General features: G+C 42.4%; 1 protein-coding gene across 2 annotated transcripts in view; it reads right to left on the reverse strand.

Annotated features, from left to right (window-relative positions):
- SRPX (sushi repeat containing protein X-linked) overlaps positions 1-14,773 on the reverse strand; it is a 116,237-nt gene that overhangs the window by 11,992 nt on the left and 89,472 nt on the right. For both annotated transcript variants that reach the window (XM_047765414.1, XM_047765413.1), the window contains 2 exons: positions 13,641-13,774; positions 3,200-3,321 (listed from right to left, as the gene is read on the reverse strand). In XM_047765414.1, the coding sequence (XP_047621370.1) occupies positions 3,200-3,321; positions 13,641-13,774 (256 nt within the window). The remainder of the gene's footprint in view (positions 1-3,199; positions 3,322-13,640; positions 13,775-14,773) is intronic.

Below are 14,773 nucleotides of genomic sequence, written 5' to 3' on the forward strand. Positions count from 1 at the left end.
TATGACAAACCCACAGCCAATATAATACTCAATGGTGAAAAGCTGAAAGATTTCCCACTAAAATTTGAAACAAGCAAAGGATGCGCACTCACCACTTTTATTCAACATAGTGCTGGAAGTCCTAGTCACAGCAATCGGACAAGAAAAATAAATTAAAAATATCCAAATTGGAAGAAAAGAGGTAAAAGTGTCACTATATGCAGACGATAGGAGACAATATATAGAAAACCCCAAGGACTCCTCACAAAAACTACTAGATCTGATAAATGAACTCAACAAAGTAGCAGGATACAAGATTAACATTCAAAAATCACTTGCTTTTTTGTATACTAACAATGAAATATCAGACAAAGAATCTAAAAAAAAAAAAAAATACCTTTTAAAATCCCACCAAAAAATAAAATACCTAGGAATAAACCTAACCAAAGATGTGATTAAAAGATATACCATACTCTTGCATTGGAACAATTAATATGTTAAAATGGCAATAACTACCCAATGCCACCATCTATGAATTTAACGTAATCCCTATCAAATTACCCATTTTTCATAGAACTAGAACAAAAAATCCAACAATTTATATGGAACCATAAAAAAAGACCCAGAATTGCCAAAGTAATCCTGAGGAGGAAGTGGGGGGTGGTGGGGGCAGAAGGCATAACTCTCCCAGACTTCAGACAATATTACAGAGCTACAGTAATCAAAAGAAGTGTGGTATTGGTACAAAAACAGGCATATGGTTCAGTGGATCAGAAATAAACCCACACACCTATGGTTAATCAATCTTCCACAAAGGAGGCAAGAATATAAAATGGGGAAAAGTCTTTTGCAAGTGGTACTGGGAAAATTGGACAGCATCATGTAAATCAGTGTAATCAGAACACCATAAAACTCCTAGAAGAGAATATAGGCAAAATATTCTCTGACATAAACTGTACAACTATTTTCTTAGGTCAGTCTCCCAAGGCTATTGAAATAACAAAAACAAACAAATGGGACCTCATCAAACTTAACAAGCTTTTGCACAGCAAAGGGAACCATCAACAAAATGCAAAGACAACCTAAAGAATGGGAAAAAATAGTTGCAAACGATGCAACCAACAAGGGCCTCATCTCTAAAATATACAAACTCAACAACAACAACAAAAAATCCAATTGAAAAATGAGAAGACCTAAGTAGACATTTCTCTAATGAAGATATACGGACAGCCAGTAGGCACATGAAAAGATGCTCAACATCACTATTAGAGAAATGCACCTCGCTCTGGTCAGAATGGCCAGTATTAACAAGTCTACAAAAACAAATGCTATAGAGGATATAGAGAAGAGGGAACCCTCCTACACCGTTGATGGGAATCTAAGTTGGTGCAACCACTGTGGAAAATAGTATGGAGATTCCTCAGAAAGCTAAAAATAGAATTACCATACGATCCAGCAATCCCACTCCTGGACATATATCCAGACAAAATGTAATTCAAAAAGATACGTGCACCTCAGCATATCTAATAGCACTATTCACAATAGCCAAGATATAGAAACAACCTAAATGTCCATTGACAGATGAATGGATAAAGGAGATGTGTGATGATCATTATGTAACTACAGATGTGATAAAAAAATAAAATAAAAATTAAATAAAAACGGTCATAGTTGGAAAAAAAAAAAAAAGATGTGGTACATATATACAATGGAATACTGCCCAGCCATCAAAAAGAATGAAATAATGCCATTCACAGCAACATGGATGCAACTAGAAATTCTAAGTAAATCAGAAAGAAAACTACCATAGGATATCCCTTTTATGTACAATCTAAAATATAGTGCAAATGAACCTATCTACAAAACTAATAGTCTCACAGACATACAAAAACTGATGTGTGGCTGCTAAGGGGGAGGGGAGAGGGAGTGAGTGGACTGAGGGTTTGGGTTAGTAGATGCGAACCATTAAATTTATAGTGGATAAACAACAAGGTCCTACTGTATACCCCACGGACTTATATCCAGTCTCCTGGGATAGACCATGATGGACAAGAATATAAAAAAGAATGTATGTATTTGTATAACTAAATCACTTTGCTGTACAGCAGAAATTTACATTATAATTATACTTAAAAAAATTTTTTTTCAAAACATGTGGTGGGTCAAAAGGCGGATGGAAAAATAGGGAAATTAGAAAAAGAAGCTATCGTGCCAATCTGTAACATCGCTTGCTAAGAATATATTTATATCATCATCTCAAGGGATTTCTGTGAACCTCTTTGAAAATCTGTGATAGGGTTCATCAAGTTCTTTCTTCTTCCTGGAAACACAGAACACTGCATTTCCTAGCCTCCCTTGAGCTTTGATCCCCATCATGCATTGAGTTCAGGCCAATGACTTGGGAGACAGCAAATGTATGCTTCCAATATGAAGTCAAAAAAAAAAAAAAAAAGTCCCATGGTTTGTTTTTACTCTCTTTCCCCCTTTGCAGAAACCTGGAAATAATGTATTCTGGGATGTTGATGCTACAAGATGGTGGAGCATCAATAGCTTGGGACCATGGGACTGTACAGAACAGAGATCTACCACCTCCCTTGCAGAGTGAGAGAGAAAAAGATGAGAAAGGAAGATTTTCAGGAGCTTTGCTTTATCCTAATTATCCTCTGCACAGTGATCAAAAGCAAAAATTTGTGTTGCTCTGAAATTCCGTTTTGGCTATTGAATTCTGCTTCTTTTAATGCATCATTACTCAGAGTCTGAACACCAGGGTTCTGGCTTTCTAAGCGTTACCAAAATAAAATAGAGTTGTTAAAATGGGGCAATGGACAAGTGCCCTGGAAGCATGGAGAAATACAGAGGCCAAGCCTGGAAAGGCTCGATTTGGGATGCCTGCCCTCTTTACTAAGACCAAGGATTGCTTAAGTCCTCTTTGTAGTCACTCCACTACCCATCCCACTCCCACCCACCCCCAAGGGGGAAAAAGCACCACAAAGATAAAGCAAAATACTTGGAGGGGGAAAAAAGGCTGATAGTTTCCCACTGCATTGTATACTTGGACAAGCAGCAACATGCCAGTTAACACGGTTATGATACGCCCAGGATAAAAGTAATTAAATGTTGAAGGTTGCCTGGCATTAAGGCTGAATAGAAAATAGGCAACTTGATCAGAGAAAAAGTGCATTTCTAGGTGTTAACATTTAAGGACCGAACTTCCCCATACCTGAGCTGCAGGGCTAGGGCTGGAGGCATAATCTTTGCTCCGATCCTGCCGATGAGAGTCGGGAACACGCCCACCAGCTCCACTACCGTGATGTGACGAAGATCCAGGCCACACTGGGCTTGCTGAGGAAAAAAAGAAAAACAAAAGGCAGTAGGAGAGGTGTGAAGAAAATTCCATGACCAGGGCTGAAGAAAATTCCATGTCCAACTGCAGGCAGCAGGAGCGGCACTGTTCTATTTTGGGAAGTTTTTACTTGCCCACTCCAAAAGTCCTGAAAGATAGTTGAGAATTTCTGATTAACTAGTGGCTATAACACCTCAATACCTTCCTGGAGGAATCACTGAGACATGGCTTGGCAATGAGATTTTGAAAACCCTAGCACAATGGCAGTGTATGTATTTCCGGATGGGGTGAGACTTTGCAGGAGCCAAATTTCCTAAAAAGTGTCCAAGACCACCCCCAGAGGACTCTAATCTGGTTTTGCAAGGAAACAAGACTGTTTCAGTGTCCCTTTATCTGTCCTTCCTTCCACCCCTCACATCCACCTGCCTTAAGTCCCCCCATACACTCACACAGGATGAAAGGTTCCAACCCTCATCAGACGTCCTGGTTTTTATGTCCAGTGATCTGCTTTTGGTGATTGTTATGGAGGGGACGCCCTCTGATGGCCTGGCTCTGGTGGCCAGAGGAGCTGACATTCCTGGGTCCCACGTGACCGTAACAGTACTTGGGGGGCTACCATCCCCAGGACATTGCACAGACAACCGACTGAAACACACCCCCAGTTTCTGTGATAGAGGCCACGCCTTTTGTCCTGAATCTTCAGCCAGAGGGCAGGCTTCATTATTGGCACCTATCTAGAGGCCCTCAGAGAGGTTCTCAGCGAATGTGGGCCAAGGACGCCATCTTTGTGCTCTCCCTCTGGAGAGTTCCCCAGCTATGTGCAGGCAAGGGAGTTGATAGACAGCCTCACCCACTACAAATTGAGGCTCATGGCCCCTCTGGATGTGACAGACAGTTTAGGAAAATTTGAGAGTTGCCCGAAGTGGCCCTCCCAGCCCTACCCAGGCAAGAGCCCGAATCATAGCCCTACCCACTGTGTTACGTGGCCCCCAGCTCACAGACAGGGTTGGGGAGAACAGCTAGAAGCTGCATAACCCAGCGGCTCTTAAGCTGAGAGGTGGGTGAGCAGAGCTAGTGGCTACCAGAGCAAAGCCAGTGGCCCTATTTGGCCAGGGAACTTGAGGCATGAGTCAGCTTGAGTCAAGCCTACATCAAAGAGCACTAGTGGCATCTGAGCTGCTTCTCTTGCTGTGCCCAGGAAGGGAAACTCATTCACAACTTCACTTACGACTAATTACTACCTTTAGACCACCTGACCAAGGACCTAACCTTAACACACAGAAAGCTGGGTAGCCCATGTAACAGCCCTGCTTACAGTGGCACTTGAACAGAGAGCACAGCCTGTGGCTTTTTCTGTCTGCAGAGCAAAACAGGTGGCCTTACCTAACCAAAATATTCAGTGCACACTCTTGCCTGATTTAGGTCCCCAAACAATGAGCCGTGCAGGCCCTGGGTCCCATCCTGCTGCCTGGCCAAGGAAAGGAAGCTCAATCATAGCACCACCTCCTGTTGGGCACAGTACCCAGTCCCAAAGGTCTAGTAAGTCTGATCAGAATCCAGACAATCATGAAGCCCATCCTACAGCCTCATTGGGACAGGAACAGACAGCATTCCTATCCAGCCGTTCCCATCCAATGGCACAACCCACCCCCAACCTCAGAGCTTGAACAGATGCTTTGCCCAAACAGACCCTAATTGCAGGCCGCCACCTGCCCCAGGATGGCAAACATGTCCAGAAACCTAAATGGAGCTGACTGGTGGAAAACTGTCTGTCAAAATGAACCTGACAAGCCTGGAAAAGCAAATTACTTACTCGGATGCACAGATACTGGTGTAAAGAATCAAGTATCATGAAAAAACAAGTATGCATGACATGGCCAAAGAAAAGTAATGAATATCCAGTAACTGATCCTAAGGAAGTGGAGAGCTATGACTGCCAAGAATTCAGAATAATCCTCTTAAAGAGGTTTGGTGAACTAAAGGACAACTAAATGAAATTCGAGAAATGAAACAACTATAAACTATGAAAAAAATAGACCTGAAGAAGAGAATGGCTGAACTGAAGACTCGACAGAGAGCTTCAAAAGCATACTCAACCATGGAGAGGAATCAGAAACCTAGAAGATGGATACATTTGAAATTATCCAGTCAGAGGAACAAAAAGGAAAAATAATGAAAAAGATTGAAGAGAGCCCAAAGGACTTAGGGGACACAATGAAAAATATTTGCATTTTGCAAATTCCAGAAGGAGAAAGGGAACAAAAAGTCTAATTAAGTCAGTAATGGCTGAGGACTTCCCAAACTTGGGGAAAGAACTAAACATCCAGATCCAAAAGGCCAAAAGGATCCCAAGTAAGTTGAACTCAAATAGGGCTATACCATGACATAGTATAATTAAGTTGTCAAAAGTCAAAGACAAAAGAGTTTAAAAATCAGCAAGAAGGAGTTCCCATCATGGCTCAGTGGTTAACGAATCCAACTAGGAACCACGAGGTTGCGGGTTTGATCCCTGGCCTCGCTCAGTGGGTTAAGGATCCAGCGTTGTCGTGAGCTATGGTGTAAGTCACAGACACGGCTCGGATCTGGCATTGCTGTGGCTGTGGCATAGGCCGGCAGCCACAGCTCTGATTAGACCCCTAGACTGGGAACCTCCATATGCTGTGGAAGTGGCCCTAGAAAAGGCAAAAACAACAACAACAACAACAACAAAGCAGCAAGAAAAGAGAAGTTACATACAAGGGAACCTCCACTTAACTATCTATCAGTGGATTTCCCAACAGCAACTTTTCAGACCAGAAGAGAATTGTATGACCTATTCAAAATATTGGGGAAAAGAACTGTCAACCAAGAATTCATACCCAGTGAAGCTCCCCTTCAGAAATGAAGGAGGGATAAATACTTGCCTGAACACACAAAACTTGAGAGATTCTCCACTTGGGCCTGCCTTACAAGAAAGGTTCAAAGTAAGTTCTTCTAGTGGCAGTACAGACAGCCCTCCATATCCATTTGTTCTGAATCTGCAAATTCAACCATGGACCACTACTATGTGGACAATCTGGGGATCCACGGATGCGGAACTTACAGATACTGAGGGCTGACAATAGGATGTGAACAGCCACGAATTTTGGTAGCCTCAGCGGGTCTTGGAACCAATCCCCTGCTGACACTGAGGGATGACAATAAGAGGACAATAATTATAATAAATACATAGGAAGGTAGTCTAAGACTCACTGGTGATGGGAAATACATAGTCAAATGTGGATTCTGTAGAATGGTAATGGTGGTATGTAGTTTACTTAAAGCTCTAGTTTACGAGTTAAAGAAACATGGTAAAAAAAATGAAATCTATTATCATAACTTATTTTTACATATGTTATAATAATAGATTTAGTTGTTTTATAATAACTGAATTTAGTTTATTTAAAATAAATTGTAACATCAATAACCTAAAATGTGAAGGGGAAGAGAAGTAAAAGTGTAAAGCTTAGGACTTTATTGAAGTTAAGTTTATATTAGTTTAAAATAGAGTGTTCTAATTTTAAGATTTCTGTTAATGTAAGCCTCATGGTAATCACAAGGGAAAAACCTACAGTGATTACAAAAAAGAACACGATACTAATACCACACAACATCAGAACACAATAAAAGAAAGCAGGAAAAGAGCCAACAATGGATCTATCAAACAACCAGAAGACAATTAACAAGGCAGTAAGTCCTTATTTATCAATAAATACTTTAAGCATAAACATATTCAATTCTCCAAGTGAGAACAGAATGGCTAAATAGATTTTTTTAAAGTATCCAATGCTATGCTGCCTACAAGAGTCAAACTTAGCCTTCAAAAAGCACATAAACAGTATAAAGAGATGAATAAATATTTTAAGCAAGGATAACACAAAAAGGGCAGGGGTGGTTAGACAAAATATTTTAATTGAAAAATTGGTAAAAGCAGACAAAAAAGATCATTATATAATAAAGGGATCAATACATCAAGAAGTTATAATGATTACAAATATTTATGTACTCAACATCAGAAAACTTATAAATATGTACAGCAAAAAAAAAATCATAGAGCTAAAAGGAGAAATAAACAGCAATACAATAATAGTTGGGGACTTTAATACTCTGGTCTCAACTAAGGCTAGATGATCGAGACAGAAAAATCCGTGAGGAAACGGCAAATTTGAACACTACAGACCAAATATACCTAACGGACATAACACAGAACATCCTATTCGACATCAGCAGAATACGTATTTTTCAAGTACACATGAAACATTTTCTAGACTAGTCCGTATGTTAGGCCACAAAAATATGTCTTCAAAATTCAAGAGACTGAAATCGTACAAAGTTATCTTCTCTGACCACAGTGGTATGAAACTAGAACTTGAAAACAAGAGGAAACTGGAAAGGCACAAATACATGGAAATTTAACAACACTCTCCTGAAAAACATATCGATCAAAGGAGAAATCGAAGGGGAAATAAGGTATCTTGAGACAAACAAAAATGGAAAACACAACATACCAAAACGTATGAAATGCAGCAAAAGCATTGTAAGAGTGCACAATAAAAGCAAGAAATTGACCAAATAACCAACCTAACTATTCCTTAAGGAGGTAGGAAAACAAACTGAGCCCAAAGTTAGCAGGAGGAAGGAAATAAAGATTAGAGCAAAAATAAATGAAATTGAGAACATGAAAATAGAAAAGATTAATTATACTAAGAGTTGGTTCTTTGAAGAGATAAACAAAATTCACAAACCTTCAGCTAGACTAACCAAGGAGAAAAGAAATCAATAAAATTAAAAGTGACAAAGGAGACACTACAATTGATACCACAGACTAGAAGGTTCGTAAGAGGCTCTTACAAACAACTCTACAGCAATAAATTGGACAACTTAGATGAAAAAAATCTTAGAAACATGCAAATGATGAAGAGTGAACCACAAAGTAATAGAAATTCTGAATAATTAGTAGTAAGGAGATTAAATCAATAATCAAAAATCAAAAGAAAAGCCCAGGATCAGATAACTTCTCTAAATGAATTTTACCAAATATTTCAACAAGAATTAACACTACTCCTCAAATTTTTCCAAAAAAAAAAAAAAAAAACTGAAAAGGGGGGAACGCTATCAAACTCATGTCCTGAGGCTAGCATTACCCTATTACCAAAGCCAGAAAGGACACTATCCAAAAAGTACAGATCAATATCCCTGATTATTATAGATGCAAAAATTCTCAAAATGCTAGTAAACTGAATTCACAGCACATTAAAAGAATTATTTACCATCATCAGGTGGGATTTATACCTGGGATGCAAGGATAGCTCAACATATGCAAATGAATGTGAGACATCAGATTAATAAAATGAGTCATCTCAATAGATGGAGAAGGAAATCACCTGACAAAATTCAGCACCCTTTCATCGCACTCAATGGTGAAAAGCTGAAAGATTCTAATGGCATTTTTACCTAAGTGGGGAAAAAAAATCCTCAAGTTTTTACATAGAACCATGAAAGACCTCTAAATAGCCAAGCCATCCTGAGAAAACCAGGAGGCATCACACTTTCGGATTTCAAGCTATACTTTAAAGGTATGATAATCCCAACAGCATGGTACTGGCATAAAAACAGACCAAAAAAAACCCAAATGGAACAGAACTGAGAGTCCAGAAATAACCCCAAACATATGCAGTCAACTAATATTTAACAAAAGCCAAGAATATTCAATGGAGGAAAGACTCTTTACTGATTGGTGCTAAAAACAAAAACAAAAAAAACAAAACTGGACATTCACACGTAAAAAAAAAAAAAAAACTGGACATTCACACTTAAAAAAAAAAAAATCAAAGTAACCCATCATAACACTACTTACAAAAATGAACTTTAGGAGTTCCCGTTGTGGTGCAGTGGTTAACAAATCCGATTAGGAACCATGAGGATGCAGGTTCGATCCCTGGCCTCGCTCAGTGGGTTAAGGATCTGGTGTTGCTGTGAGCTGTGGGGTAGGTCACAGACGTGGCTCGGATCCTGTGTGGCTGTGGCTGTGGTGTAGGCCAGTGGATACAGCTCCAACTGGACCCCTAGCCTGGGAACCTCCATATGCCAAAGGATCGGCCCTAGAAAAGGCAAAAAAAAAAAAAAGACAAAAATGAACTTTAAATGGGTTAAAGACTTAAATTAAGACCTGAAACCATGAAATTCCTAGATGAAAAAATAAGAGAAAAGCTCCTTGCTACAGGTCTTGGCAATCATTTTTTTGTTTATGACACCTAAAGAACTAGCAACAAAATGAAAAACAAGTGGGATTACATCAAGCTAAAAAGCTTCTGCACAGTAAAAGAAACATCAGCACATGCGAAGACAACCTACAAAATGGGGGGGGGGGGGGGAATTTGCCAGCTGTTCATCTGATAAAGGGTTAATTTCCAAACTATCTAGAAGTTCCTGCCATGGCACAGCTGGCTAAGAATCTGACTGCTGCAGCTTGGAGTCCTGCAAAAGCACAGGTTCAACCCCTGGCCATGGCTCAGAGGGTTAAAGGATCTGGCGTTGCCATACCTGTGGCATAGGTTGCAGCTACAGCTCAGATTCAATCCCTGGCTATATGCTGTGGGTGTGGTCATTTAAAAAAAAAAAAAGGAGGTAGAATTTATTTATTTAGTTAATTAGTTATTTTGCTTTTTAGGGCCACACCTGTAGCATATGGAAGTTCTCCGGCTAGGGGTTGAATCAATTGAAGCTTCAGCTGCCAGCCACACCACAGCCACAGCCACAGCCACAGCCACAGCCACAGCCACAGCCACGCGGGATCCAAGCTATACCTGTGACCTACACCACAGCCCATGGCAACAGTAGATCCTTAACCCACTGAGCAAGGCCAGGGATAGAACCCACATCCTCATGGCTACTAGTTGGATTTGTAACCCGCTGAGCCACAACGGGAACTCCCTGGCCTGGAATTTATTTTTTAAAATAAATAAAATTTTAAAAAGAAAAAAAGAAAAAGAGTTCCTGTTGTGGTGCAATGGGATCACAGGGTCTCTACAGCACTAGGACGCAGGTTCAATCCCTGGCCCTGCATGGTGGGTTAAAGTATCTGGCATTGCAGCAGCTGCAGCATAGGTCCAAACTTGTGCTCAGATGTGATCCCTGGCCAGGGAACTCCATATGCCATGGGGTGGCCAAGGGGGGAGGAAAAAAAAAAACTGAAGAACTCAGACAACCCAGTAACAAATACATAATCCAATTTAAAAAATAAGCAAAATAGACCTTTTTCCAAAGAAGATGTAGGAAAGGCAACAGATACATGAAAGGATGCTCAGTATCACTAGTCCCTAGGGAAGTGCAAGTCAAAATGAGGAGACATCACCACATGCCTGTTAGAATAGTTATCATCAAAAAGACAGATAACAAATGCTACTGAGGATGTACAGAGAAGGAAAGCCTGTGCACTGTTGGTGGGAATGTAAATTGGTGCAGCCACTATGGAAAACAGTAGGACGCTTCCTCAGAAAATTAAAAACAGAACTACCATATGATTCTGCCATTCCACTTCTGGTTATTTATCCCAAGAAAAACACTAACTCGAATAAGACATAAGCATCTGAACGTTTCCCTGCAGCATTATTTACATTAGCCAAGTTACGGAAACAAGCTATGGATGAATGGATCAAGAAAATGTAAGAGATGGAATGGAATATTATTCAGACACAAACATGAATGACATCTTGCCATTTGCAACATGGATGGACCTTGAGGGCATTCATTGTATGAAGTGAGCTAAGTTCCAAAGGAAAAGATAGTTGTTCTAGGACCTCACTTATATGGGGAATCAAGAAAGGCAAACAAAACCCAAAAACTAGCTCATGGATACAGAGAAGAGCCTTGGGGCTTGCCTGAGGTGGGGCTGGGGGTTGGGCAAAATGGGTGAAGGGGGTCAAACGATACAAATTTCCACTAATAAAATGAAAAAATTATGGACATGTAATGTATAGCTTGGTGATTAATACTGTATTACACATTTCAAATTAGCTAGGGAAGTGGATCCTGAAAGTTCTCCTTACAAGAAAAATTTTCTACGCACGGTGATGGATGTTCACTACTGCGGCAATCATTTGGCAGTATACACAAATACTGAATCCTTATGTTGTACACCTGAAGCTAATACTGCTGTGCCAATTATAGCTCGATTTTTTTTAAAAGAGAGGAAAATGGGAGTTCCTGTCGTGGTGCAGTGGTTAACGAATCTGACTAAGAACCATGAGCTGGCGGGTTCGATCCCTGGCCTTGCTCAGTGGGTGAAGGATCCGGCGTTGCCTTGAGCTGTGGTGTAGGTCGCAGATGCGGCTTGGATCCCACGTTGATGTGGCTGTGGTGTAAGCCGGTGGCTACAGCTTTGATTAGACTCCTAGCCCCTGGAAACCTCCATATGCTGAGGGAGCAGCCCTATAAAAGGCAAAAAGACAAAAAAAAAAGAGAGAGAGAGAGAGAGGAAAATGTTCCAACCCTCTGAGCTGGCCCTTGGCAAGAACCTCAGAGACATGACCCATTCAACCATGTGTCAGGAGGTCTTATCAGGAGGGGCGATGGCAGTAAGAGAAGAATAAAAAAGGAATTTGAAGGAGTTCCTGTCCTGGTGCAGCGGAAACGAATCTGACTAGGAACCATGAGGTTGCAGGTTTGATCCCTGGCCTCACTCAGTGGGTTTAGGATCTGGCGTTGCCGTGAGCTGTGGTGTAGGTCGGCAGCTGTAGCTCTAATTCGACCCCAAGCCTGGGAACCTCCATATGCTGCAGGAGCAGCCCTAAAAAGCAAAAAAAAAAAAAAAAAAAAAAAAAAAGTCAGGAAATGTATGGCCATGGACTAGAGCCTGCAAGGCACAATTTCCCACGTGATGGGGTGCTGTGGCCTTGTGCTACATGAAGAGCAAGTCCCAAGCTGGCACAAGGGGATACAGGGTGGAGCTAAGGTGGCAGGAACTGGGGGTAAAGATGAGATCAATTGGGTTCCTGTCAGAGGAGCCCGAAATGTTTTACACGGCCCTTTGGAGTTCATGGGAAATCCTTCAAGTACACCGGGAGAATAAACAAAGACATTATTCGCTATCTTAGTGCTGAAATAAGAAGCCTTCCATTAAACCGAGATAGCTCTAAACACCTATTTACCGTACATAATACACGAATGAAATATTCCTCAAAAAGCATAGGGTGCCACGTCCTCCGTAACCCAGCATGAGATCCTGTCTCTTGAGCATGCAATCGATTGGCCACTGTTATTGAAAACCAGCTTCAGGACAAAAATCAAGCAAGTTCTATCTAGTTCAGTTCTCACGGTTTCTAGCTTTCCCCACCCCCACCCCAAAAGACACTGGTTGCCTCACTGTGTGGCTATAAAACGTACAGAGCTGGGAAGGGCACACTTCCTAGAAAAGCCCCCCTCAGAACTTAAAGTGCTCAGGAATCACCTGGAGGTCTTGCTAAAAGGTAATTTTTTTTTTTTTTTTTTTTTTTTGCTTTTTGGGGCCGCACATCTCGAAGTTCCCAGGCTAGGAGTTGAATCAGAGCTGCAGCTGCCTGGCTACACCACAGCCACAGGAACCCAGGCTCTGAGCTGTGTCTGCAACTTACACCACAGCTCACGACAGGAACACCAGGTCCTTAGCCCACTGAGCAAGGCCAGGGATCAAACCCATGCCCTCATGGATACTAGTCGGGTTCATTACTGCTGAGCCACGACAGAACTTCCAAAGCATAGCTTCTGACCAGGGAGGCCTGGAATGGAGCTTGAGAATTGGTGCTCCTAAGAAGCTCCCAGGTGGCACCCATGCTGCTGGTCCACAGACCACAGTGTGAGCACCCTTTTCTAAAAGCTGGTGGCAACTCCCCGAGGAGCTCTGTGCACTGGGGAAGCTCTCTGCAGGAGGACACGGGGCCTGAGGGCTGCAGGACGCCTCTCATCCCTTGAGCCAGCCCTGAGGGCAGAACAACACGGACTGCCCCCCTCCCAGCAGCATCCTGGATGGTTCAGCAAAGACCACCGTTCTTTGGCTGGGCCTGGACCGCACGTCCATTAGGCTTATTAGGGAAGACAAACGAAGCTCATGAGCTGGAAAAACACTGGGGTAGCTCCAGGGAGTCAATGTTAATCAGCTTATGCCCCAGAATGAGAAATGAATGGTGGGAGTTGTAAAGCATCCACGCCCGAAGCTCGTGGTAAATGGATTAGGCACTGAAGCTGGCCTTTGCTTTTAACGAAATGACTGGGCCCTGCCGGTCCGAGGTCTCCCGCCCGCCTTGGCCCTGCTGCAAAGACTCACCTGCAGCATCCCCAGCTGCATCCGGTAGAGGAGGTTTCGGGCTGTGGGTGTGGACAAAATGAGCAGTCTCCTTTTCTCATAAAACTGATCCAGAAGGGCAGCTGCCGTTCTGACGCCCACATTGACATTCATGGCTGTAATCAGACATGACCGGAGAGGTCAGAACCGTGTGTGTTACAAGTAAGACCCTGAGATTAAGGATCCAAACAGGAAGTATTAGTTTGGGGGCGGAGGTGGTCCCAAGAAGCACCGGGTTGGGGAGTGGGAACCTGGGTGAGTTTCCTCTTGCTGCTGCCACTTATCTCCACAAAGCCGGTGGCTTAACACGTGCAACTTCTCTCACAGTCCTGGCAGTCAGCAGTTGAGAAGGGGTTTCAAGCGCCTAAAGTCAAGGTCGTTGGCAGGGCTGTGTCCCCCCTCCCCCACAAGATGCTCTGGGGGAGCGGCTGTTTCCTCGCCTTTTCCAGCATCAAGGGGCCGCCTGCGTTCCTTGGCTTGTGGTCTTTCCTCCACCTTCAAAGCCAGCAGCGTAGCATCTTCCCATCTCTCTGCCCTTCTTCTCTGACTCTGCGAGCACGTCTGCCTCCCTCTTATAAGGACCTTCGGGATTACATTGAGCCCACCTGGATCACCCAGGCCACTCTCCCCATCTTGAAATCGTTAGGTTCATTACATCTCCAAAGCCCCTTTTGCTACCTAAGGCAATAGAGTCACGGGTTCTGGGGCTTCAGATGTGTTTATCTTTGAAGAGGAGGAGGAGGGAGGGAATTCGTCTCCGACCTCGGGAAATCGGACGGGGAAGCAAAGAGGGCTGTTCTTTGTACTTTATGAAATTGAAGAGCCTCGGGCACTGAGCTCATGATTTACATTTCTGTCTGTCTGTCTCTTTTTCTCTCTCTCTTTCTCTGTCTCAGCTAACTCTGAATGGCTGGGATTACAGGGAAAGCATGAAGATAAAGTCCCAGGAAATGAGAAAAAAAAAGTGGAGCACAGAAGTAAGAGACATGACCAGAATTTTCTGGCGAGTCCAAATTTCACACTAGGATCACAACCCAGTCCACTTTTTGTTCCTCGGTAATAACAGCTGACACGTACTGAGAGTTGACTGTGTGCCAAGCACCGCTCAATTCCAC

Source organism: Phacochoerus africanus, chromosome X (assembly GCF_016906955.1).
Source record: "Phacochoerus africanus isolate WHEZ1 chromosome X, ROS_Pafr_v1, whole genome shotgun sequence".
Lineage (NCBI taxonomy): Eukaryota > Metazoa > Chordata > Mammalia > Artiodactyla > Suidae > Phacochoerus > Phacochoerus africanus.